This window comes from Aquila chrysaetos, chromosome Z (assembly GCF_900496995.4).
Source record: "Aquila chrysaetos chrysaetos chromosome Z, bAquChr1.4, whole genome shotgun sequence".
Taxonomy (NCBI): domain Eukaryota; kingdom Metazoa; phylum Chordata; class Aves; order Accipitriformes; family Accipitridae; genus Aquila; species Aquila chrysaetos.
The window spans coordinates 63,814,867-63,841,370 of record NC_044030.1 but is presented as its reverse complement, the minus strand read 5'-3'; the positions used below and the strand labels follow the sequence as shown (position 1 = coordinate 63,841,370).

The following is a 26,504-nucleotide window of genomic DNA, read 5'->3' as shown; positions in this document are numbered from 1 at the left end:
TCATGGTTGAATAACCGATTTCTAGGAAACTTATCTTTCATAAAAATATAGTGGAACATGGCATGTGTATTGGTTACTGTATATCAGTTCAGAGTAATTGAAATGAGATTTCTCAAGCCTCAAATATTGAATTATCATTTTGCAGGCCATTATGTCCTAAGACACTGTAGCAAATCAGATGGAGAATAGAGTTGGTTCTTGGAGTTAATATTCATATTTATCTGAAGTTTAGATGATACTTCTATTCCATATTTAAATTTTAATACATTGGAATAAAAATCAGGGGGGTTAATGGCATCTGCGTATTCAGATTTCTGAAAGCATCTTCTCTGGTACAGCAGTCTTCAGGAATCTCACTAGGAAATGTACAACCTTCATCATTCTCATATTGAGAAGCAAAATTAAGGGGAGTAGTTTTCACACTCCAAATGCCTCAGTTTCTCTCTTCCCGGCTAAAAATAAGTAGAGGAAAAATGCTTCCTAGATTTGTCACTAGGAATCTTTTCTTGCATTAAACTAAAACTTTCTTACAGCTCCGTGTAATTTCAAATAGTATTTGTTCTGTAGAGTTTGTACTTCTGGGTACCTTCTAATTTAATGTTAAAATGCTGTGCCCAATGTAGAGAAGGACAAAAATGGTGTTTGCAGTATTTCTCATGTCTTCCCTGTATCAATTGCACAATCTTTTTTTTTTGTACTTCGGAAAAAGTCTCTTCTAAGAAATGAGATTTTATAAACCCTTGAATAAAACTACTCTCAGGCTATATAATCACCTTGAAGCTCACTAAACTGAGTTAACTGAAATCTTAATCTTAATTCCTGATGGACATGTTTGTGCCTCTACAAATTTTAGGAAAGTTCTACCTCCTATTGCAGATCTTTCTTAGATTGTAAATACAAATCTGGATTTAGATTGTCCCTATTTATTGACCATCTGTTTGGGTCCTTCTAAGAGAAGAGTGAATCTAGTGGATCTAAGGATCTTTATAGTAAGATGGTCTGCTAGAGACACTTTCCGAAGATAATTTTCTAGTCTCACCATGCATTCCTTCTGATTTTATCTGTCTTTTTGCCACTTACTTACAGAAGATGGAGAGGTATATGAGCCTCCGAGAGGAGCTTCCTATAAGGAGACTTCAGGGAGTTGCCTGTATGAGTGGGGGAAGAAGGCCACCTGCCTAATTATAGAGACTATTTTGAGAACAGTTGTGAGAAGATGCTTTGAGGCACTAAGGAGCTAATGCAAACTGGCTTTGGCAGGTTTATCTGGGTGTTTGGCCTGAAACTTAGAGGAGCAGTAAGCTCAGATTGAATGTTTAGTAAATAAAGATTTGAATGCCAAGTACAGCCTTCCCCTCCCAAGAGGGGGAAAGCCTCTGGAGACTTGTCTGGAAGCTTGAAAAATCCATTGACTAGAGAACAGGGTAGGTGTACAAGAGAAGCATCAGGAAAGCTCACTGTGCCATTGAGTGAGAGGTTATCAAAGAGCCTTGGTCAAGAAAAGCCAAGTATTGTCGGTAAATACTGTTTTCCAAGGGAGTTTCCAATGACTGTGCTACCAGAGCATCTGGGGAGTATGAATATGCAGAGGCATATGACTTTGATTATTAAACTAGTTTTAGTTTCACAAGATAAAGCTAGTATGAATGAATACATGTCTGCCTGAGGACTACTGACTATTTTCAAAATCAGATTAGTATATGTAGTCAACAGACGAACACCAAAATGTATTTATTTATGTAAGAGTTGTTTCAGTATCTTAGTCAAATAGTACATTTTTTGAACTTCTTTTTTTCTGTTTTTGTGACTTGGAAAAATTAGAAACTGTATTAAAAAAACCAGAATTTTGAATTTGCTGTGTTTTGATGCTTTGTAGTATTATCTTTTACTTATGATCATATTTTTTGTGGTTCTTTGTCACTTTTTCAAGATAGGTTTGTTTCCTTTGTCAGGTGGCACATGGAGGATTTTCCTTTTCTTCTTTTGTGCAGTCTTTTTATTTTGTTTTGTTTTGTTCTTACAACTACAAAAGTCCATGGTGGCAAGACAGTAACGTCTACTGCTTTCTTTCTGTTACCCTTGCCAATATTGCAGAGGTCAGGTTTGCAAGGTAATGAAGCTCAGAACCAAACCACTATCACTTCTGTCCTTGAACTCATGTTACCTGTTTGATTGCCTACAGTGGCACAGGGGTGGACTCCAAGGTTTCTTTCAAGCCTCTTTCTCTTTAAATTAGGCTTGTTCACATTTTTGAATAAAGTGTTACCAGAATGCATTGTGGACATTGACAGCATTGTAATAGCAAGAAAACCCAGTCAAACAGTCAACTCTCTGTCTCTCTGTAAATTTTTGTTTGTACTGTACCAGTAATAGGGGGGGAAATTGAGACAAAATAATACCTGGTAATTAGATGGGTTTCCACAGGTGTTCATCTTGACTGCCAGCTTCTCTGCCTACAACATATTTGATATGTTTCAAATTTAATGAAAACCTAGAAATTTTGATAAGCTGTGCACCTTTGTTGTTTTTGCAGACACATGAACATTTGAGTGACTTTATTTACATGTAATTCTGCATGTTTACTGCTGATTGCATGCTGATTTACAGTAAATAAAGGTAAATAGGGGTCACTGAGTTGTGTTTTATACATCATAGTGGTACGGTTCTTGCATGGTTTTTATCTTGCATGACAATGGAATATGTTTGTATTAGTCTATGTATAACATGTCTTGTGGTTTATGCATGCTGCACTAATCTCTATGTTAAATCTGTCCCCTCTTTATTCAGAGCATGCTGTCTAGGTCCTTTAATTCCAATTATGCTGCAGTTAGCAGCTTTCACTATGGCAGCTCTAGGGATCTGCATGGCAGCCAGGGTAGTGTTGCCTTGAGTGTTGCAGACGGAAGAGGTTCTGGTGTGCACATTGTTCGAGTGAGTACCTACAGGAGGCTATTGCAATATATAGAGGGGGAAAGAATAAACAGTGAGGTGTCCTTAAATTGATAAGAGTTATCCTTTTACATATGGACAGTGTTTTCAATAAAAAGAATATAGTTTATGTGCTGGAATTTTTTTGTAGACATTAAATCAAATACTTTGCCCTTACTTCATATGCCTTAAACTTATTGCAAGGCTTTTCAATTTGATGCCATGAAGTTGAGTTTTCTAATTGGCTTTTATAGATGCTTGAACATATGTAAAAGTGTCTTGTTTCATTGTACATACATGAAGAAGAGATTACCATTCTGAATTTAACCTAGGTTGATAAATGTTTGAACAAAATCTTACTATGCTTTTTCCTCCCCCAGACAAATTCTGATGATGTAAACTCTACTGTAAGATACTGTAGTCATTCAAGAAAATTAGTATTTTAGTTTGTAAGAAAGTGTGAGGAAATGGCTCTTTAACTCTGAGCATCCTGGGTGATATTACGGTATCCATAGTGAGCAGGATAAAGTCAACAGAAGGCTTCTTTTAACCATATGAATCCTGAATAGGCAGTCCTTAGCTTTTGTTGACTTTTCTTGTCAGTCTGTTGGTGATCAAAGACACCTTTGCAGTTGCTAGTTTTTGTAAACATCCATCAATATTTTATGGGTGTGGTGTCTTGGCTAGTAAGATTTTCTACATAAACAATGTACTAGTTAATCAAAGAAGATAAAGAATGATAAAGCCCTTAAAATGTTATATTCTGAGCTTCTTACAAGAATTTTTTAGTTTGAATTATATGAAGATAGTAATCTTTACTGCTGCACTCTGTTTAAAGCATCCCCAGGCTTCTACTCCAGGAGAACAATGCCAGGATGAAGTATTCATTTCAGGACAGCAGAATTACTCATCTGCCACATTTAGTCTCAAAGATGTTCCTCCAGACAGCATGAAGAAAATAGCTGGGCAGGTAATTGTCTACATGATGCCGTGGATAGGATATATTTATAGTTATTTGTAAGGATACATTTTTTCATAAGTAGTGGAAACATATGTTGGGATAGCAGATGGAACTGGGGCTTCTTTAAAATGTATTGATACTCAGGTATTGAAGGTGGTGCAAATGAAATAGCGTCCTCTTTTTGGAGGACAAAGTATTTAAGTTATGAAGGGGGATGGTTCTCATTTTTCTTCAGCCTGGGCTTTGAAAGAAGAAATTTGCAGCAAAAAATGTAATTGCAAGTGGAAGTTGGAATATGGCAGATGATTTCAGGAAAGCAATCTGAAGCCGATTAAACCTTTTAAAGAACAAACTTGAAATCTGTTGTGATGAAATTGTGATGACAAACTAGAATTTGTAGGAGACATTCTGTGTTCATCTCTAAGGACCCTCTAGACAGGCAGGACTTACTACAATGAAACTAAATGGATGCTTGTAAATTATTATGATGCAGCAATTGATTTTATAACTTTAGTAATTTCAGTTGCATTTCTACAGACATTGGATATTGGGAATTTGCATAGCTGTTGATACGTGTTGCCTATGTAAACTCTACCTCTGGCAGTGCAACAAAAAATAGTTATCCTGTCATGCTTTAGGTTTTCAGAAAAGGCAGTAGAAAATCATGTAAATTGAATGCATCTGATCTGTAAATAAGCTAAAAAAGTGTATATATACACACATTACCATTTCTCAGAATCACTTTGACATAAAAAACTCATCTTAACAGAACAGATTCTGATATGTGTCCATTCACATAGCATCAGTAAAGGTTGGAATTTGCACACTTCAGTTATTTATAGTATCGAGAGAGAATATCCTTGTATCCTATAACTAATGGGATAATGGTGGCAGGCAGAAAAAGTCTGTAACTCAAGCCTGTAGCATTTTTGGAATGTGCGAGTCATACAGACAGATGAGTGACTACTTAGGCTGGGTAAGAGCATGAGGCATATGGGTGAGGACGGAGAAGGCTGCCCATCTCAAAACAGAGCTGCAGAGCTGAATGGTAACTCTGAGGCTTCAGAAAGAAACGTTGTCATCTGCAGCATCATTCTTAGTGACATGGTTTGAATGCACTATATGTCTTGACAGTTGTGTACTTTACTGCTCTTTGTCATCATTATACCTATCAAATCAGTGACACATGAGTTAACGAAAGAATAACATTTATTGGAAATATCATTACAGTTTTGATATTAAAATCCTGAGCTTCTATGTGAATCCGCTCGGAAGGTTTCTTGTGAAGTGTTCACCAAAAGATGCTCAGATAGCATATAATGTCTGTCTGCTAGCTGTGTGGGATTTTTATTTTGTGTTTGATCTACTGGGAATTGTTGCAAAATCTCTGAATTGTATGCAGTTAGAGTGCAAACTATAATGATATCAACCAAGTGTCAATACTGTCAGTTACACTGCTAGAAACTAATGGTTGGGAAAACTCACTGAAACAAATGCTAAAAGCAAAGACTGTCTAGTCTGTTCCAGTAGATGAGCACTCAAAGTAAGTTTTTGGTTTTCAGATTTGTTTTCAGTAGGTCAGAGCTGATGACTATAAAGAAAAGTGAATTTAATTGTACATGATCCAGAAGAGTAGTTTTAGTAATGGTCCTAAAATTAAAAGCAGTCAAGTATAAAAATTATTGAAATAATAAAGGAGGAATTGAGGATTGCTGCTTATAAAATGTATGACATTGAGTATTCATGTTTTATTCAGATACCTTTGACAAATGGACAAATATGCCAGCCTCAAAGACCACAGGCAAACTACAGCCAAATCCATCATCTCCCTCCTCAATCATCAGTAGCAAGACATCCGTCTAGAGAGCAATTAATTGATTATCTGATGCTGAAAGTTGCCCACCAACCTCCCTATACCCAGTCCCAGTGTACCCCAAGACAAAGCCACGAGTTGGCAAAGCAAGAGGTAAGAATAAAATCTAACTTGACGATATGACATCTGTGTGTCAGTGGCAATGAATTGTTAGATTGTTTTCATTTATTACCATTTCTCTGTAGATGGTGACAGAAATCATATAGGAATTTATCTCCAGCAGAAGACAGCATTACCTCCATGCAATTCGACTACTGAAATCACACATTCCTTCTAGTTTTAAGCTCTTTTTACTTTTTATGTGGACATTTTATGAGAGAAATTTTAACAGAATGTACCAGAAACTTAAACTTGCATCTTTTTACTGAGCTAGAAATTTATTTCTCAACTACGCTTATTGATCACCAACTCATTATTTATCTAGTAACTGAAAAAATACAGAGTAGCAGTACAACTTAGAGTACTTTGCATCTATTCGTCACTATCCAGAATGGTTCAAAAACCTGCAAATGTAGAAATGTGCATCCGTAAACAAAAGCCAGGATAAAAAAAGTGTGAGCATCTGATGCATGCCTGATAATTATCAGTTTTATTTATGACAGACAGATGTGGATAAGAAATTCTTATACAATTTAATGGCTCTTTCATTGTGGCAACCTTCTTTCTGCTCTTGGACACAGAATGTTTCCTCTGTATTGTTTCGGTCTTTTTGAGAAAATAGTGAGAACTATGTTTTCATTCTGTGCTAGAATGAGAATGTCCACTTCTTGTGTTAAATAAGTTTTCTGGTCAATTAATCTGGCAAGAGAAAGGGGAGACTGTTGGCTATGTAGAACTTAGAGTGACAGTAGGAACAAGGTTTGATTTTTAAAATTCAGCTAGAGGTAGCAAAGAAATAGGAGGAATGGGTTCTTTCATAGGAACATGTATATTTGCTGGGGACATTAAATTCATTTACATAATATCAAAATATCTCTGAACTTAAAGCCCACATGAACTATGATTATAATAGTGATGTTGGATTAAAATTTATGTACAATGATACATGATGCTGTTGTATAGGAATCTTGTTCTGAATTGGTATTATGAGATATAATACTCTCCTGAACTTGTGATATATGTGGGGTTTTTTTAGTTTTTTTCTTTTTAAAGCTTTTGTTCACCTGAATTCCGTAGTAATAATTTCATTACAGTAGCTTTGAATGCAGATTTTCAGCCAGTTCATCTAACTTTGGTTGTAACTACTTAGATTCGAGTGAGAATTGATAAGGATCCAGAACTTGGATTTAGTATATCAGGAGGAGTTGGTGGTAGAGGGAATCCATTCAGACCTGAAGATGATGTGAGTATTTTATACTAATGCATCTTAAAATCATTCTGATCAATAATGTTTCTAATGTTTAGCAAAGGGCAGGGGGGAAAGTATATATTCCCCAAACCACTAAATTCCAGGACTGGAGCAGAGAAAATGGGGACAAATGATATGGAAAATCAAGGTGGCAGGTGACCACAGTGGTCTCATGAAAACATAGAGGGTTATTCTAGCTGAGTGGTTCCAGCTACCAGTCAACAGATTTGAGACAGTGAATTATGGAGTTTACAATTAGGAAGCCTCTTAAAAGAGAACATGATTTAGTCTACAGCCTTATTTCTGGTGGTTGAGAATTCATCTTGACATATACATCTGCCAAATTAAACAAAGGCAGATCAGAATTTGCCCTTCAGTACTCCTTTAAAGGCAATTCTCCTGGATTTAATATCAGAAAATGAAGACAGTCACAAAAGCCTGTAGACCTGTAGATAATATTACATTCTCTTCTACTTAGGATGGAAAATTGGAAAAATGTTTTGAGTTACATCTGTTTCATGCTACCCTACTATTAGTGAAATAAGTTGTCATAAATGTGTTCCACCTCTGTTTTTCAAGGGTATATTTGTAACCAGAGTGCAACCAGAAGGACCAGCATCTAAGTTGTTGCAGCCTGGAGATAAAATAATTCAGGTACTGTGGTCATCTAATTAACTATCCTATGTAATATACCATTTCATGTTTAGTTTGCACTTTTTCTAGGAGAAGAATGTTTAATTTTTAGACAGATTACCAGTATCTTCTCCAGAAGCATTCTTATATTCTGGAATGATGCTTTTAATTTTCTTCCACCTAACTAATCAGTTGGATCGTTGTTTCAAACTCTGAACACTTTTCACATTTTTAAAGATAAAAAAGCCAGGCCTAATGTTGTCATTAAAGCATTTCTTTAGGCTTTACTATCATTCAGTTATTTAACTCGTGGTCATTCACATGCAGTGTTCTGAATAATGTGTTGTCTGAACATCAGCAGTCACCCCTCACGACCCCTCTCCAAGGCTGCACCTTGCTATTACATCCCTCTCCATCCTGCAGTTCCTGCCAGCCTCTGCTGCCTCTCCCCCAGCTGACAGGCTGGAGATGTGCAAGCACTGGCAGAAGCTGCCTCTTGGCTGGCTGATAACCTGGCTGGTCACAGCATGTACCTCCTGGCTGCCCCATCTGCTGCGGGCGAGCCAAGTAGGTTGCTTCAGGAGCCAGAGCTTCTGGGCTGCAGCTGTGCAGTTCTTTTCTGTAGGAAGTTGGTGCCTTTCAGACCTCTTCTGTATCAGATTTGTTTGACGTTGTCTAATGAGCTCATAAGCTATTTGGGGAGGGGTCAGGGAAACGGACAACGGGACTATATAAGCCTTACTTTCTTAGGGAAATGGGCTAACAGGACATTTGAACAGCGCTGTAGCCACCCTTAAAGTGGCAGAGCTTGTTAAAAATTATTAACTATTCACCACATTACTGGTTTGAGAATGTTGATAGTCGACTGCTGCATTTCAGTTTTCTAAAAACAAACCAACAAAAAACCCACTAGTATCTCAATTAAACCACAAGATCCTGTGAACAGTTTTCTAAAACAAAGCCAAGCTGAAAATGCAGCCTAATCCTTCAAATTAAAGATAAAGCCAAAAAGTACACAAGAAAACTAAACTGAGATCATGTTGTTCAAACTGAAAGAAGGCTTGTTTCTGAGCATGGTAAATAATTCTGTGCTGCTTCGTCCTCATTGGGGTGAGAAAGGTCCTAGTTCTCTTACTGACGTAGATGATTTTAAGGGGTGGAGGTAACCCTCCGACACACTAACACTCTCCAACAGGAGCAAGAAGCATGTTAAACCTTTGAAAATACTGGTAGCGTATTTGTTACGTATTTATAGAGTGGAATATGTGTGAAAGGTTACTTTTGTTTTAATGGTTTATTCCTGTCTTTATGGAATTTCATTTGTCTGTGTGACATTTATAATGAAGTTTCCTTTCATCGTGTTGGCACTGCTTGGGTTTTCCTTTTCATTTAGTAATGCATTCATAGTTTGAGAAAGAGCTGAAGGAGAAGTTGCATTTGCATGCTTAGACAATTACAGGCTGTTTCATTTCTCGTAACTAAGAATATCTTTTTGTGTAACAGCACGTTCTTCATACCTGTGATAATCCCAGTGATCATTTAATGACAGTCCTACTCTGTCTTGTTGCTGCTTAGACAACTTCTGCAGTTTTTGACTGAATATCATCTCTCCCAAAATGACTTTGCTATGCTTGATCTTGCAATGTTCTCTGTAAAGCATGCATTAGGCAGGCATATTATAATGCATGTCTAATACATACGTCTGATAAAAATATTCTATATGACCAGTGACTAGATAATTGCATGTAAGTCTTAAGATACTGTTGCATATTAGATTAGGGCTAGGACATTCTGTACAGATAAATATTTGAAAGAGTTATTGGTTCTTTTGCTCTCTAAACAGTGTATACGTAAATCTTTCTCTGCAACCATAGACAGACTTAAAAACCACTGACTTTACAACGAAGGATTCAACTGGTAGCAACAGCAAGCATTTGGTGATGGGATAAGGAACTGCAACTCCAAAGTGGCACAGCTAAGGTGCAGGGCACACGACCAGTTCCCTCTGTTGCCACATAAGGGGCAGTAGCTCAGGGAGAAAGGAGGGGTACACAGCTGGAAGCATTAATAGTTTAAACTGGACGAATCTGTCATTCGGAAAGATTTTACCACCCAGACAGAACATGAATTTGCAGTAGTACACCCTGACAAGTTGAACCATAGCCACGTTTTCCCTGTCTTTTGTAGGCCACTTAAGCCTGCCTGTGTTTGCCATGCCAAACCTGTCCCAAGAATGACAATGTTGTTTAGAGTCATAGGAAGATTCAAGCTGGGGGTGACCTTAGGAGGTCTCACACCCTAAAATGGCTCCCAATGCCATTCATGTTTTTTGTTAAAGGCTTTGATAGTTTTAATTTGCCACAAATGCCATTTCTAATATTCTGATATTTAAACTGGGATGTGTCATTTGTACTGCATTTGCTTTTTTTGGTATGGCTGTATTAAGGCTGATGAATTAGATGTCTGATGTTAATGGTTTAAAGTTCAGTTTTCTCTTTTGGTTATTTGCAATACCTTTGGGGCAAAATTCTTCCAAGGCTAACCCAGTAGTTTAATTTCTCGTAGCAGGTACATGTTCAACTCACATCAACAATGTAATCTGCAAATCTGCAGTGTTTTATTGTCTGCATTCATATAGAATTTGGTTATTTTAAACTTTAAAGCTTAAATAAACTAACATGAAATATAAGCCATGTTTCACTAACATGGCATATGAGACTCATTTTCAGTTTTAAATATTTCTTTTTAGGCTAATGGATACAGTTTCATCAATATTGATCATGGACAAGCAGTATCTTTGCTAAAGACTTTTCAGAATGCAGTGGAACTCATCATTGTGCGAGAAGTTTCTTCATAAATACTGTGGATTGGGGGAAAAAGCCAGCAGGATTCATTGAAGGACTTATGGGAAACTGAGTATTTTGCCTATTTTTATACAGGAAAGGAACTTGAAAAGAATTATGATCAAAATTTGTATAGGAAATACTGAACTTGTGGCTAAATGGGGGAAAAACCACTGTATAGAACGTACAGGAAATCATTTTGGAAATGCATATGGTGAATAAACTTGTTTTTAAGCATTATAGCAATCTAAAGATCGCTCCTCCAAGAACAGACCTGTGTTGTTTTTTTGTACAGATGGTAGGTTTATTTTTGGATAATTCATACACATTACTAAACTTTGTGCAAGGCTTTGTGAAGCCTCGGTTGTAGCCAATGGACAGATGGCAGGGCTGTCTGTCCTGTAGCTGTTTATTGCCTTTATTTTTATTCACCACATATTAATGTGTTATGCTGAAACCACTTCTGTAGATCTGGACAGGAAATATGAAATGTTGGCTTTGCTATGTGCACATTGTATAGATGAATGGGTAGATGGAAGGTGGTGCTGGCTGGACAGAATAAAGGTCAGGTGAAACAACTATCTGCTATCTAAATACGGAATCAGGAAAGAAGAAAAAGTGTTTAGTTCTGGAGTGTACGTCTACCAACAGAAAATGCAATAAAAGCTTACGGTGTTTATTAGGAAGACTGAAACTACAAATTTGTGATATTCTACAGGATTTGTTCTTAATGTAGTCATTGAATACTCATTTACCACGTGATTCATGTTTAGTTGGGTTTTCTTGCATACGTAATTTTTTCAACTGTACTGTGGAAATGTGCCCAGAGGTTTTTCTCTGCTGTGGAAATCCCCAGTTTTGTGCAAATGGTGGTACTTTTATCTTTATAAAAAGTATTCCATTTTAACCTTACAGATTTTAAAAATGAAACTGAAATGGCCAGTTTTTAAGGTTGTTGCCTGTAATATATATTTAAACACACACAAAGCAAATGATGCAGGAAAGCTTATGAAAGACATCTCGATTTTGTTTGGCCTTTGCATTGCCTTGTTAATCAAAAAGGAAACCATACGCATGGAGCTAGGTAACCAAAGCAAGTTTATGAAACTTTGAACAGTGATGGAGAATTGCTGTGGTGAGATGGAGAGCAAAGGGAGGGGGTACTTAAAACCCACCGGTTCGTAATGATGTTTCTTAAAGGGCTGTTCCTACAGGTAACATTAAATGTGAACTAGACACTTCAGAGTCATTAAAGGGTTTCTAACTATATTAATGTAATAGTGATTTACCACAGGCTGCCTTTGTTCCTTATTACTGTATAAAATATTCAATTATGCTTCTATTAATTTTGTTTACCAGAAACATTAACTTTATTTTTCTCTTTCTCCTTTGTAATTGAATAGAGACTGCATAATCTGCAGTGATAATTAATACACGGTTGTTATGGACCAGGGAAAAGTGCCATAGAAGACCAATAACTGTTTTTAATCAGGGCTAATGATTAGCCTGTCATTGGAGCAATATTCAGTTATTGCAGTTCATTTTTAATTACATATAAGTTGGTAGTTTGAGACAGGTATAAGTTGCTTTTTTCAACCCATGTGTACAAAAGTAAATGCTTTTAATAAAGCTAGCAAAAAACACCAGCCTCCTTTAGTTTTGGGACAAGGAGCTGGAAGAGGGAGGAATTATACATAGCTAGCGGTAATAAACAGGCAGTACTTTTTAAATAAGTGAACTCCAATATTATTGCACTTCTTTCAAAGATGTTAACTATTGCTTATTGTACTGTGTATAGTTCTAATAATTGTAATTGAAACCCTTTAACAACTCTTTGTATATTTTAATTCTTTTTAGTTGATTTTCAGTAATATTTACATAGAAAATGATTTTTTTTATATATTAGCAGAAATGTGCTGTATTTTGATAAAATTCACCTATTTTCTGTGTGCTGTTAATCTTCAAAGAAAAGAATGAGAAACATAGCTATATAATAGCAGCCTTCAGTGTTCCCCTTCTAAGATGTGTTTTGTTGTTGTTTAGTTTCTATTTTTTTATTGAAAATGCAAAATGTTCACATCACATTTTCATTACTTTTAATCATGTTATTTTTATCACACACTGCCTTTTAAAGGGAATGCATATAGGCAAGTCCTAAATTACCTTGGTCTTCTACATAACCTGTATCTTTGAGAAGGGAAAAGTCCAAAAAGAGGAACTGATTCTTTATTGATCTTGGACTGACTTTGTATACATTTTGCAGTACATTTAAATATATCACTGAGGAATTATACTGTATTGTATTTTGCTTTAATGGTAACAGAAGTTTTAAACATTGTTGTGTCACTTAATTTTTGGATTTATGTATCACAGGAAAATTCTACCAAAAACTGTTTGGCTGTGGTAGAACTATAGAAGTAGAGATTTATAGCAAGAAGTTTAGTACTTCTTGTGAAAATACTTGGCCAAAGCTTGTCGTCAGTACATTAGCAAATTAACCATCTAATAAAACATGGATTATGCTGATTTTACTCAGTAAATGTTGGAGTTTTTTAGTGGATTGAAATGTGTTTGTTCCTTCCAGTGTCTGTGTGTAAAGGTAAGCACATGTCAAACTAGATGATTTTGCAGAGAGTGGGAGATAGATGTCTCCTGAGGTAGTCCAGCCAGGATTCAGCAGGAGGAGAAACAATGTTGGCACTTTTCATTTTGAATGCATCTTAAACTACATTTTTAATAGAATAAAATCCATCAGCAGGCTAAGTTACTCAGCATGGCAATGAGTTGATGCAAACTCTGTTAATTCTTTCTATTCTTCATAGTTCATTAAAGAATCAGTTCAACTGATGTAATGAAAAGTTGAAGTCTCCCACATATTTATTATGTAAATATTTTTTAGTTTCTTTTTTGGACTGGAGTTAAAAAATGTGTATATACTTGAAAGCATTCTATGAACACAAGCATAGCAATAAGCAACACACAGAATCAGCCTTTATGATTATTTTGGTTTTGTTTAGAAATACTCCCTTGTCAACAGCTACAAAATGTTTTTATTGATCAGCATTTATTCAACATTCCAAATTTTTGTATATAATTAGACTGTTTCTGAGGTAACACATGGAGAATAGATAATAAACTAATGCTCTTTAAAGCTGTGTGTAATTGACTTATTTAAGTTCTAGGAAGTTCTCCATAACGCTATTTCATTCTTCTATAGTTTCTGTAGACCTTAGTACTCTATCAATATACATTAGTGAAGTCTTATTTGTGTTTCTGGTTCTGTGCATCTCAGTGCCCAGGGGTTCTCTCCAGGTGATTTCATTGCAAGGCTGGGTTATTCATGATAAAGAAATGCTTCTGTGAGTAACCCAGTCTTGCAGTGAAATCAGCTAGGGCAGCCTGTGGCTTCTCTCCTGAAGAGATGAATGGTCTTTACCTGATGCAAACTAAGTAGTTTCAATAGCAGAGAGGACTGACTAAGTCAAGGAGCAGGGTTAAAATTAAGAGTGTCTTGAGAGTGCTCTGATGAGATGTACAAGGGTTATGTGGTAAAGAAAGGGAAGACCTAGGCACAGAATTTCACAGGAGAGGTAAATGCAGGTTTACATCCCATTTTCTTGGAAACAACCTGACAATGTAGTAACACAAACTGTTCGGTCTTTTTTCCTTGTATATGTGGATCTGGCATACCAGTATCACCTACTACTTGACTTCCTACTTCCTCTATGCAGAAGACTGATACTAACTGTAACGGGTTACAGCCCTGATGACCCAGGAGTATTGGGCCCCTCCTTATTTAAGGTTTTCTGTATCTGCTCCCTACTTGGACTTTGGAATTTTTTCCCCCTTCATTTTTGCCTTGTGAACTCTCTTTTGTAAGACCTTTTTTGTTGTCTTTTCTGCCTTTTATGCATCAGACTTCAAATTTGTTCTTTCCCATTTCACAGGTATTATCTGTTAGGTAAGCCTCATTCCTGTGCAACTGAGCCTTTGGTCTCCTACTTTATTTCATAATTCAACAGTTTACTTTTTCATCAAGCACCTGAGAATGCTGGGTCCAACTTGTGCTTTTCTGACTGGAGGCACTTTTTCAGAGAGAAAGTGTATTTTTGGTGTGTTATTTTTTGTTGCCTTGGATTAAATTCGATTTTGGAATGTGTCCAGAAGATTCTGTTGCAGCATCTGTGAGACTGCCTTGAAATTGGGGTTCCACTACACCAAACATTACAACTGCACTGTAAGATTGCCCCTGTCTAAAAGCATTGTCATATGAAAAACTGAAGTAGCCAAAGTAAGACAAGTGAAAATTTCTATTTAAGATCATACACTGGTCAGCTGAAGTCAGCAGAAAAAAACCTCAGACCTAATGATTGTCAGTTCCATGCCTTGCTTAGGCACTATGCTACCTACGGTCCTGCAGCACTGATGAATTCTTGGCTGAAGTGTATAAAATTTGGCTATAAAAAGATTATTTGTTACAGTGTCTGAATCCATCTTGGCCAATTTTACATTATTCTGTGATTTCTCACAGTCTGTGAGAAATGACGTATTTTGTCATGAGCAAGGACACTATTTCAGTAAGTTTTACCTATGGCATGTATTAGAAAACAAAACAAAAAGATCAAACAACAGAAGAAACATCTTTTTCAAAATCTTCCTTTATTCAATTTTTGCTACTCAGTTGGATATAGCTGATTTTAGGAAACATTTTTCAAGTTACAGTATCAAATAATTTCTTCTCTTCTGCCGTCAAGAATTATCTTTCCCAGAGGCCCACCTAAATAAGCCAATGTAAAACATTTTTGAGTGCCCTGGAGTAGATCACTTGTTCTGAGTGGTCTTACATAGAAAATTAAAGAACTACTAGAGCACTGTATAAATTTTTCTTTAAAAAGACAAATCTGCATCTGCCCTCTGAAAACAAATGTTGGAACATGTGTTCCAACCAGAACAAGTATACTTTCTGAAATAATAATTTCCTCTTATTAAGCAAACTGCAAGTATTTTAGAAGATTGTTGTTTTGGGTGAGAAAGCTTCCTCATGAACGGCAGATACTGCGTCTAAAAAAAGCCTATCATTAGTTACAGGTTTTCGTTCTTTCTTTGGAAAAACTGTGAGTCTAAGAACCTATCCTGTAAGATGAAAAAACAAAGACAAATCATGATTGCAATAACTGACCTAATTTAGATAGCCTAATGTAAATAACTTCTGTCTTTATTCCTTTATTGGTCTTTAAATTAAGTTTGGACCTGGAGTTCCTTGTTCCTTTAATACTTTTTCTGCTAGAATTGCTCTACCTGTGACAGGACTGTATCAATGCTGGCCCCAAGTGCCTCTGCACCATCGGGGGAATCTCAAATCACACAAATGCTCTATTTTCTGGGTTTTTCAGGGGCTTTTTGGTGCTTTTTCACTCTTCGCAACAGGATAAGCCTGTAAGTTTCTAAACTGCCTTTAACACAAGACAAAAACCCAAGTCTTACTTTGGACAATGGGCTAATGCCAAATGAAGGTCAAGTTCTGCCTTACAACTTAGATTTGAAAGTAAACATCCAAAAAGAAAACCTTACCTTACACCACAGCAGGTGATTTTGGAAAAACTGGGTTTGTCTTCACTTGCTCCACAGAATTGTATCTTAAGTGACATCTTGTATATTCTCTCTCCATTTGAGAAATTTTAAGAGTATTTTCACATTTGTCAGGCATGAACAAACCTAATGTGCTGTTCCACTAAAGCATTGGTGCATACTTATCAGAGCAAGGTCATTTAGGTAGTTCTTGGTTAGCCCATATAACAGTGAAGGTTCTTTAAGAATTTATAATTTTGTACTTGAACTGACAGTTGCTACATGTTACTGTTTCACTAAGCAGAATGATCTCCAATGTACGGAAGTATTACTGGAACCAGCAAGTAGAAGCATTATGTATCTACAAGGCAGTTGCTTCTAGAGTAGGGAACACACTTTTTAATTCATGTTCTTATTCATCCTCAAGAAGTAAGCAATAAAATACGTGATTTAATTTCCTGTGACATGACTTCATCTGATTCTTCTTACAATTATGAAGACTAAAGAAAACTAGTGATGACTTGGTAGGGAGAGGAGGCTTTTATAATGATGAGCTAAGAAAAAAAGCCACTGGAAACTGATGAAAATAAATTTCATATCACATTTCACATCATATCACTGCCTTTGTAGTTGATTTTTTGTTTAAGAAATTAAGCTTTCTACAGCTATACATGCTACTCATTCAGTATCTGGGGCTTTCAGGTTACCCAGGGGAGGTGCACACACAGTTTCTCTACAAACATATGTTCCAATAGAGAAAATATTTTTAATTTCTAGACTTGACACATTTTTGAAAGTGATGTCCAGAGATGATTACTTAACTATGTGAATCTTAAGAGTTACTGCATCCTCACCATTACTTAGCGAGGTGGATCCCATCTCTCCAAGCAGACATTCATCCCCAAAGAGTGTCCCATGGTGATAGAAACAAGAACTGTGTTGCTGACCCCAGCTCTGCACCAGTCAGTACCAGTCTCCTCCTCCTCCTCATGCCCTCTCCCCTCACGAGCAGGACTGAGAAAAGCACCTGGGACCCCCACAGCCCTGACTATCCCCCCAGAGACTGGGGGTGATAGATCCTCTCCTGGTTGCCCCTGGAGGTATCGCTGGTGCCCACAGGGGAGAAGAGCAGGGGGTCGTAGTCAGAGGGTTGGACAAGCTTTGGCTGTCTCTTCACAACATCCTTGATCCGGGCCCCCAGCAAGCAACAAACTTCTCTAGCCAGTGGGTCAGGTTAGCAGATGGGTGCCTCTGTCCCCCACAGCAGGGAGCTGCCCACCACGTACCTCACTGCTTGCTCCAGGTGGTCTGGCATGGCTCAGGCTCAGTCTGTCCGGATGCTTTGCTTGAAAGCACCGTTAGCTCTTCCTCAGCTTAGAGGGCCGTGAATCTTGGGTGGAGCAAGAGCCTTACGTGTGGGTCTGGAAGACACTGGCTTCCAGCTGTTGCCTTCCACTGATATTCCACTTGCAGTTCTGCTAGTGACAGACTCTGCCCAGGTCTGCACTGTGGTGGGGGTCCAGGGCTCTTGAAGCTGTAGGGTCTCTGAGGAGATCCTCTCTCTGATGCCGCGCAGCCTGCTGACTTCCGTAAGTCCTCTGCTTAGCAGCAGAGCTCCAACAGCAGCGCACCTCCTGCAGGAAACGTCCAGGAGAGACCCCAGGCACTCCCTCTGATCCACCGAGCTCTGAGACAGCCTCCCTGCCCCTAGCACCAGCTAAAAGTGGGGGGAGAGTCACCCTCCTGAAACAGGGGCAGCTGCAAGAAAGGCTCCAGGCACCCTGTGTCAAGGGCTGCTGACCTCACTCGCTAGAAGCTGTCAGAGGTTCCCCGGGCCCACAGCCCTGTGGCTCCCCTTGCCTCGTACCTGGCAGCAGCAGGTACCCTCGAGCTTCTCAGAGTGTTCCCAGGAGCCCCCCTCTTCTGCCGCTTTCTAAGAGCCTCGTTTCAAGTCCGGCATCACACCTCTTTGCAGGCCAGCCCCGCTTCTCTGTCGCACTCCCCGATTTCCAGCTCTGCCTTCTTGTGTTTGCTTTTCCTGATATTGTCTAGAAGAACATGACTTGTGTTTCCACACTGCAATTTGAAATACCGCTTTGTATTAAGGATAAGAATTAAGCATAGAAAAAGAAGCAGCTATTTGGCCTAAAGGAAGAGAAAACGTGAAATAAAGACTGCATCAGAAATACTTTGCACAGGATTTTGTGCATTTCAAAAGTAGGCTGCAATTATCCCACCTAAGAGAAAAATCTATTAAGTAGCTGTGGATAGAAGTTACTGAGCTGTGAATTCAGTTAACATGTAGGTTGTAATGGCTGAGTGAGAACACTTTCAGCCACTCGCATTTATATGAATACCTGATAAAAAGTTTTAGAGATGTAATATGAAGGTGTGTGAGAACAAGTATCACGTGACTGGGCTGGCCAAGGTTCCTAAGATGGCTGAGAACAGTTCCCCATGAAAGGTCATGCTGCTGAAATGACATAGCTTTTCTGCATGGCCCGAACTTTTGAGCATCGGGAATTAAATTTCTGATTACAGTAGTCTGCAACATCTGTTTTTGCAGCTGCATAACACAAAGGGGAATATGGCTCTGCACTGTGTACGTTTCATGAGGCATGGTTGGACACTGCAAATTGCTGAACTGTTTATGTTTCAGTATTGTCCAAATTAATGAAAACAACTGTGATGGAATATTCACTCTTGTTTGCCAGACATGTGAAAATACCAGTTTGGACAAACTTCTCAAGGACTGTCTCTTAACAGAGAAACTGGTCAGATGAACCAGATGGTCTACAGAGAAATTCTCTTTCAATTGCTAATGTTGTTGATTTGCAAAGGAAACTGGAGAAAAATAACCCAACAAACCAACAAAAAGGGGGGAAGCTTTCTACTGAATTAGAAGTATGCACTGGCAAAATACATGATTTGAAGGTATTGTGCCAAGGCTCCTAATATCATAACATTTTAGCATGTTTGATTGATTTTTGTCTGCAACAACTTCTACTCACAATAGAATAATCAACAACTGGATTTGAATATGGAGAAGGTATTTTTGCTGAGAATGTTTCTGACAGAAGTACTTCAGTTGAAAGCCATGGCTCCTCTACTGAGAAAGTGAGGTTTACTAATAAATATTGAGATAGATATTAACAGCTGGTTAGCTGACATAATACTAAGTCCTGGGAAAAATGAAATAATCATGTAAAATTGTCTCATTTGCTAACTGTAATAAGAAATGACTGATGAGGTTGGAGTTGATGCATGCAAGGGTTAGAAACCATGCTGAAAAGCCTCCAAACAGATAAAACCTCCAAACATTTTTTTTCTGCTGCATCTTAATTAAAAAAGCAATGAAAATACACTTGGTGATTTGAATAATGGGACTGACTCTGCAGTAAGTGCCTTGTGGTGGGTTTTTAATTATAGATTGTAATTATTCTGTTATAGCATTAATCATGATGTGCTTGTATTTTAAGACATCTTAAGATACCAAAACATCTTAAGAAAGCAAAAAGAATTTTCTGTATTAGTACTTACTGAACTCAATTCATTTTGCAATAATGTCTATTTTATACCACTTTCAAATAAAGGTTATAAATAAAATGCTAATGTTTATTTGCACTGAGTTATACTCCAGTATGTTTTCAAACTTAACAATTATAAAGGTTCTAATCCTTTTATTGTCAGTGGAAGCCTATATTCTTATGCCATGAAGGATGCTGGGAACTAGAAGTAGTGGCAAAGTGTGACTGTGCCCAGACCTTCTCATCTTGTCCTTGTCATGCAGCAGGACACACAGGATTAGATTTTTAAGTGTGCAAGTTACCATTATTCATGTTTTTTTCTGTCTCTCAGATAAGAAGAATTTAGTTGACTGATGTGACCAAAACTGGTGTTATTTTTCCAACTTAAGGCAAAAGAAGTATTCTTTGAAATTCAGCATGCAAGAGCAAATTAAAGCAGCCACTTTAGCTGTGACAATACCTGGATTATCATTCTTCAAAACAATAGCCCTGAACAGAAAACTCACTACTGTTGTGATTTTTTCAGCTCCAGGTGATATTATCCAGCTGAAGATTATACCCTATGAACTGCAGTTTATCAAACCAATACCTATGATGACGGTAATTCAACTATTGCACAAAAAAAGAAAATTTCATATCTAATGGGTAGACGGGAACTGTGTTTGTGCCCTACAGTCAGGCACTAAAATAGAAAGGCACATTTCTGCAGTTCCTCCACTATACGTGAAATTATTTGGCTTTAGAGGAATGAAACTTCTGTGTCCTAAATGTTTTTAAACTTCTTGCCCTGCTCCTATGAACTCAGGCTGGAAGGCAGAGGAAGTTCTTCCCAGAATTTTCTATCCAACTCCTCTGAACTATCTTGTTCAGATAGGTATTCTGGAGATTTAAAAACATTTTACCTTTATGTAGAGTTACAAGCTGTGACTCACAGCAGAGTGAACCTCACAGCAAAGGAAAAAGATGCTTTTTTTCTCCAGAAATAGCAGGGACCTACCTGAACTGTTCCAATAGCATGTCCTACCAGAAAAATAGCAGCTCTCTCAGCAGACCCTCAGTTAATTAAAAAAAAAAAAAAAAAAAAAGCTGAATTTTAACATTTTCTTTTCCTTCTCCTACACATACATATTCACACATACCGATTTTAAAAGTATATCATAAAACTTTGTTTAATATAAACTTACACAATTGATAGGTAGAATTTTGTATGGCTTAAAAGAGGGTTTTCTAAAAACCCCTTTTGAAGAAGAAATGCTTCTGTAGTCCAAGTAGTGTTGTCCGGAAAACAGATACTAGATTTTGTAAGTGACTGAAGAAATGCTGCCCTGAAACAATAATTTGATGCAGAATCTGTTCTCAGATCTCTCTCTTACCCCCTTTGGTGCATTTTCCCAGCCTGTAAATGGTGGCAATATTCACAGAATTAAGAGTTTGTTTTCTGTAAGATGTTTTCCTCCAGTCTTCTTAAAAAAACAACAACAAATTATACTAAGGCATATTAAAAAAAGGGAGCAGCTGCCTGATAAGCCTGAATGGTATAACGATGGAAAGGGGGTGAAAGCAATTTCTAGCATTTGGGAAGAACTGTGGATTTGTTGGAGTTTAGAATGAAGTCTATTGTCTGTGAAACGCTACAAAGTTGACATTTTCCAATTTGTCTCTATTTGAAAGTTAGTTCAAGTTAAACTGAGGTGTCAATCTGAATTGTGTTAGATATTTCAAAAATCCTACTTCCATGTGCAGTTTTATTAAAAAAAAAAAAAGTGCTGAAATAACTGTAGATGTAGGCAAAACATATACTCTTTTTCAGATATCATGTTAACTGCCTACTCTGATGAGAAACAGTTCATACTATCAGAACTGAGGTTTTGGCCATGTGCAGAACTTGGCAAGCATCTCTGCATGAATTTATACACTGAGTAAAATTCCTAACTGATTATGAGAGGCAGAAAAATATCCTGACCTGAAGCACGCATCTGGGCAAAACCTGAGAAAATAAGAGCATTATCCGTAGTCAGTCTGAACAGGCAGTCTACTGTGAGCAGTAGTAGGAGACTGGCATTTGAAGATTATGCCTCTTGATTAATTCACAAGAGAAGGAATATTCATGTTGTAAAAGACACATTTGTTTCCTGTGTTCTGCATCGCCCATCTATGCAAAACTTTGGAATTTTGGTTGTACGATAAAGCAAATGTTGTAAAGTTATTGAGTATGGAAACAAACTTATCTAGCAAAAACTATATAAATATAACGGGTTTTCGTGGCATTCTAGTGCTGCTTGTGAAAGAATATTCAGAAGAAAAATGCTTTATTTTTATTTGGATCTCTTAACGAGATTGATACATGTCTATTTTAATCACTCTTACATACTAAAAGATTAAGTTAAACATATGAATTCACCATCTTAAATAAATAAAAAGTTGTATACTGAGCACAACTCGAATGCTTTAATGAGAACCAAAGGTGCTAGTTATAGTTAAATGATGGCAGTATTTTAAAGATTTGTACCATTCACTCAAACTTTTCTCAAAGTCTCAATAAGTTGTTCCCAAAATTCAAATCGTGTTATACAATGATTATTTTAATGTTTGGACTTTTTTTTTCCCCTAAAGACTGCTAGTTTTTTTTATTTTGAGTTCGGTGCATAATTGCAGAATTATGAAAGCCTGACTGAGAAAAAAAACAGAACAAAGCGTGTGTTATTTAGCATCCTGCAAATGTATTAACGTGAGTCGATACTTAAGTAACTTACATGGAAACATCTAGTCATTTGACAAACAAACTCAGCTGAGAAATGCCCACTGAAAGGAGTATCAGTCATATGCCCACCCTACCACCACATGGGCGGTCCTTTCCTGAACAATGCACGTATCAGTCTTTCTTCTTTGTTTAACAGAGTGTTGTGTGAGTCAGGTGAGTAACAGGTGTTACAACAGCACATAAGGAATAACTGGTGATCAAGAAAAATATTATGACAAGTGGGAAAAGCAGTTTGACATACAGGCAAATACTTTGACAGATAAAAGCCTCTGAGATTAGCTGGTTTTGCTGACAGTGATACAAATTCATTGAGATTTTCATGTACTCACAGGTTTCTCAGGAAAAGCTTTTTCTAGACTATCTTACATTTGTACTTAGGTTGGCAATAGTATGCTTGATATTCTATGTGCTGCTTGGCCAATACAAAGTATTACTTTATATGATCTATGGAGCAATTCCAAGCATTGTTTGCTACAACATTAAGTGGGAAACTGGCAGCTAGGCTTTCCTTGCAGAAATGCTGTTTGTTCTTAATTGCATCTTGGTAGAAGTCAAGCATTGTTCCTTTCTATTATAGGAGAACAGAAAAACAATGAAATTCTTCATGCTTGTTCTCCTGTTTGAATTAGTGATGCTAGTCTCACTTGTTAATCACATTCCATCAAATCCTGTTCAATGTAGTTGTAACTGAGCAAAGCATTGCTGGTTCTCTCTAATCAACAGTTTTGGCCATGACAGTAAGAATTAAAGTCTGTTAGATTCTCTCTCCTTGAAGAAGATACATGATTATGGAAACCACCAGTGAAGTAGCTCAAAGATCTTGTCATATATGTGAAATATAATCAAAGAACAAACCATTCCACCAACTGTAGACCTGCATTGACTACAGACATTCTGAGTAAGGTAGCAATACTATAATACTTTTAATGGATTTTCAGATTTCCTCAGATTACTAATGAATATCTCCATTATTATAGAAAGTTAACAAAAAGCATTCTTCCAAGCTTCTTATCAACTAAGAATGATTGAATAAGTGAACTCAGTTCAGGTAAGCACCTGTAGTTCTCACAGAATCACAGAGTTCCTGAGGCTGGAAGGGCCCTCTGGAGATCACCCAGTCCAACCCCACCCTGCTCAAAGCAAGGTCAACAGGCCAGGTTTTGAGTATTTCCAAGAACAGAGACTCCGCAACTTCTCTGGGCAACCAGTTCCAGCAGTCAGCCACCCTCACAGTAAAACAAAGGGTTTTTTTCTTGTGATTAAATGAAAATTGCATTTCAATTTGTGCCCATTGCCACTTGTCCTGTCACTGGCCACCACTGAGAAGAGTCTGGCTGTCTTGTTTATACTGTTACATCTGGTACTTATTCACATTGATAAGAAGCCCTCCTGAGCTGGGGAGCCCAGCACTGGACACAGCATTCCAGATGTGGCCTCACCAGTGCTGAGTAGAGGGCAAGGAGCACCCTCCTCAACCTGCTGGTCAGGCTCTTGCTAATGCAGCCCAGGGGGCTGTTGGCCTTCTTTGCAACAAGGGCACATTGCTTGCCCATGTTAAACTCATTAAACAGGATTCCCAGGTCCTTTCCTGCCAGCCAGCTTTCCAGCCAGTTGGCCTCCAGCATGTACTGGTGCATGGGGTTATTCCTCCCCAGGTACAGGACTTTGCATTTCCCTTTGCTCAACAACAGGAGATACCTGTCAGCCCATTTCTCCAGGCTTTTGAGGTCCCTCTGCATGGCAGCACATCCACTCTAAGGTATCAGCCGCTCCTCTGGATTCTGCATCATCTGCAAACCTGCTGCGGTCACACCACGTCCCACTGTCCAGGTCATTAATGAAGATATAATGACAATGTAACAGTATTGGACCCAATATTGACCCTGGGGTACATCACTATTGACTCATTGCCAGCTGGATTTTGTGCCACTGATCCCAATCCTTTGAGCAGGGCAATTCAGCCAGCTTCCAATGCACCTGGTTGCCCACTCATCTAATCCATACTGCATCTCTTTGTCTATAAGGATGTTATGGGATGTTATGGGATGCAGTCACAAAAGCCTTGCTGAAGGCAAGATAAACACTCTTAGCTGCTCTCCCCTCCTTCATGGAGCCAGTCATTTCACTGTAGAAGGCTACACAATGAAATGACCTGCTATACAGGTCAGCATGCTTTTCTCTTCATAAATCCATGCTCACAACTCCTAATCACCTTCTTGTCCTTAACAGGTTTGAAAATGGCTTCCAGGAAGATTTGCTCTGTCACTTTCCCAGGGATCGAGGTGAGGCTGACTGGCCTGTAGTTTTACAGATGCTCCTTCTTGCCCATCTACAATCTAGGGGTGACATTCACCTCCCCCAAACACTACAACCTTTCAAAGAGAATTAATGGTGGCCTCACAGTGACATTGGCTAGATTCCTCAACACTCTTAGGAACATCCCATCAGGTCCCATGGACCTGTGTGTGTATAATTCATTTAACCCGATTCTCCTCTGCCAAGGGTTACATCTTCCTTGCTCCAAACTTTCTGACTGGTCTCAGGGGCTTGAGATTTCCAGAACCAAGTTTTACCTGTGCCCCAGGAGTATTTGAATCTGAAGTTAAATTTTACTTTTCATAAATTGCTTAAAAAGTAGAACTGTTTGATTTTATATCAAATAGATGTGCTCTGTGGATAAGATTCTTTTGGAAGTCTTTAAGGCTCCATTTAAAGAAGGCTAATGAATGCTTTCTAATGTTTCTCTCTTTATTTTACCTCATTTAATTTCTACTCCCTACACCTGGAAGCACAGCAAGTACCACCCTGATGTCCACATCTAACAGACCATCCATGGTCTACTCTAAAGGTGACTTCTTGTAAGGAGAGACTTTTCTCCTGATCACCTAAAACAGGTTTTACTGTAACCTCCTTCTGAATTGCCAATATTTTGCTACTGGCACTTGCAATTAACATTTCCCAGTAAATGCTCTTTAAACCTTGTGGAAAGATCAGGAAATACAATCTTAGACAAAAGGTTAATAGTTGCTTTTGTTTAAAGACTTTACCATTTTACATGTAGGTAACATGGAATTTAAGTTTCACAATCTCTATACGGGCAATGTATTGTTGTTGTTTTTCAGAACCTAAACGATGCAGTTTTAGGGGAAGATTATTTTCTATACACAGGAAAACCTCAGCTGATTAATGAAACAGAAAAGGTATGTTGTTGTAAGGGCAAGCAAGTGCTCCATATTCTGAGATTTGCCCTGTACCTCTAAAAAACCTCCACTTTTTGTTTTCAGAAAGGATTGTTTATTTTCCCTCATGAACATGCATATTGTTGATGCATGGATGGTTTACCATTTATCATTTGCCTTCACAGTGTCTGAAAACTCTGCTCACCAGGGGACCCTTATGAATTGCAAAGTCCCACTCAGTCTAATTTCTGGAGCAACTTTGAAGGAAATGGAAAGAACTTTGACTACACAATGGTTACTGATAAATCAGTTCTCTTTGAAGCATAGTTTGCACCTGTTTTTACATCTTAAGAACAGGAATTTTTAAGTAATTACTTTCCTGTTCCAGAGAGGTGTTAACTCATTTCTCCCAAGGACCCCATCAACTCTGGATAACTCTGCAATTGCAAAGGGCTTTCTGAAATCATGGTTAGAGCTCCAGAGCTGGAGCTCAGGCAAAATCTATTGTGTGGATTGTCAGGAAACTGATGCTGGGATCCCCAGCTGGCAGAAGCCGAAGGATTTCTGCACTGCAGGCACAGAATGCCTTGGTCTTTGCTAATTAAAGACATCATTGCTCGTAGAGGCAAGGTGAAGGTAAAATGAAAGAATTTATTTACTGAATCTAAGTGCACCAATACAGTTACTGAAAAGTATAAAAACAGGTGAGAAAAATTGAAAAGAAGCTCCTACATGTACTTAGACCACAGCTGAAGTTTTCTCTTGGCCTACAGCAACCTGTATGAAGATGCAAATGCAACTCTGTTAACTGTTGATTAGAGAGATGATGTTTGGGCACTGCTTGTACATCAATTCCACTTCTGCATGTCTACCCATTTTATTT

At 37.9% G+C, this 26,504-nt stretch overlaps 1 protein-coding gene across 12 annotated transcripts in view; it reads left to right on the top strand.

Annotated features, from left to right (window-relative positions):
• ERBIN (erbb2 interacting protein) overlaps positions 1–13,737 on the top strand; it is a 127,785-nt gene extending 114,048 nt beyond the window's left edge. For 10 of the 12 annotated variants that reach the window (XM_030003887.1, XM_030003895.2, XM_030003889.2 and 7 more), the window contains 6 exons: positions 2,788–2,931; positions 3,767–3,898; positions 5,646–5,855; positions 7,012–7,104; positions 7,690–7,764; positions 10,493–13,737. In XM_030003887.1, coding sequence (XP_029859747.1) covers positions 2,788–2,931; positions 3,767–3,898; positions 5,646–5,855; positions 7,012–7,104; positions 7,690–7,764; positions 10,493–10,600 — 762 coding nt within the window. In that variant the 3' untranslated portion in view covers positions 10,601–13,737. The remainder of the gene's footprint in view (positions 1–2,787; positions 2,932–3,766; positions 3,899–5,645; positions 5,856–7,011; positions 7,105–7,689; positions 7,765–10,492) is intronic. The other 2 variants (XM_041120758.1, XM_030003900.2) reach the window with 1 other exon arrangement.
• The last annotated feature ends 12,767 nt before the right edge of the window (positions 13,738–26,504 follow it).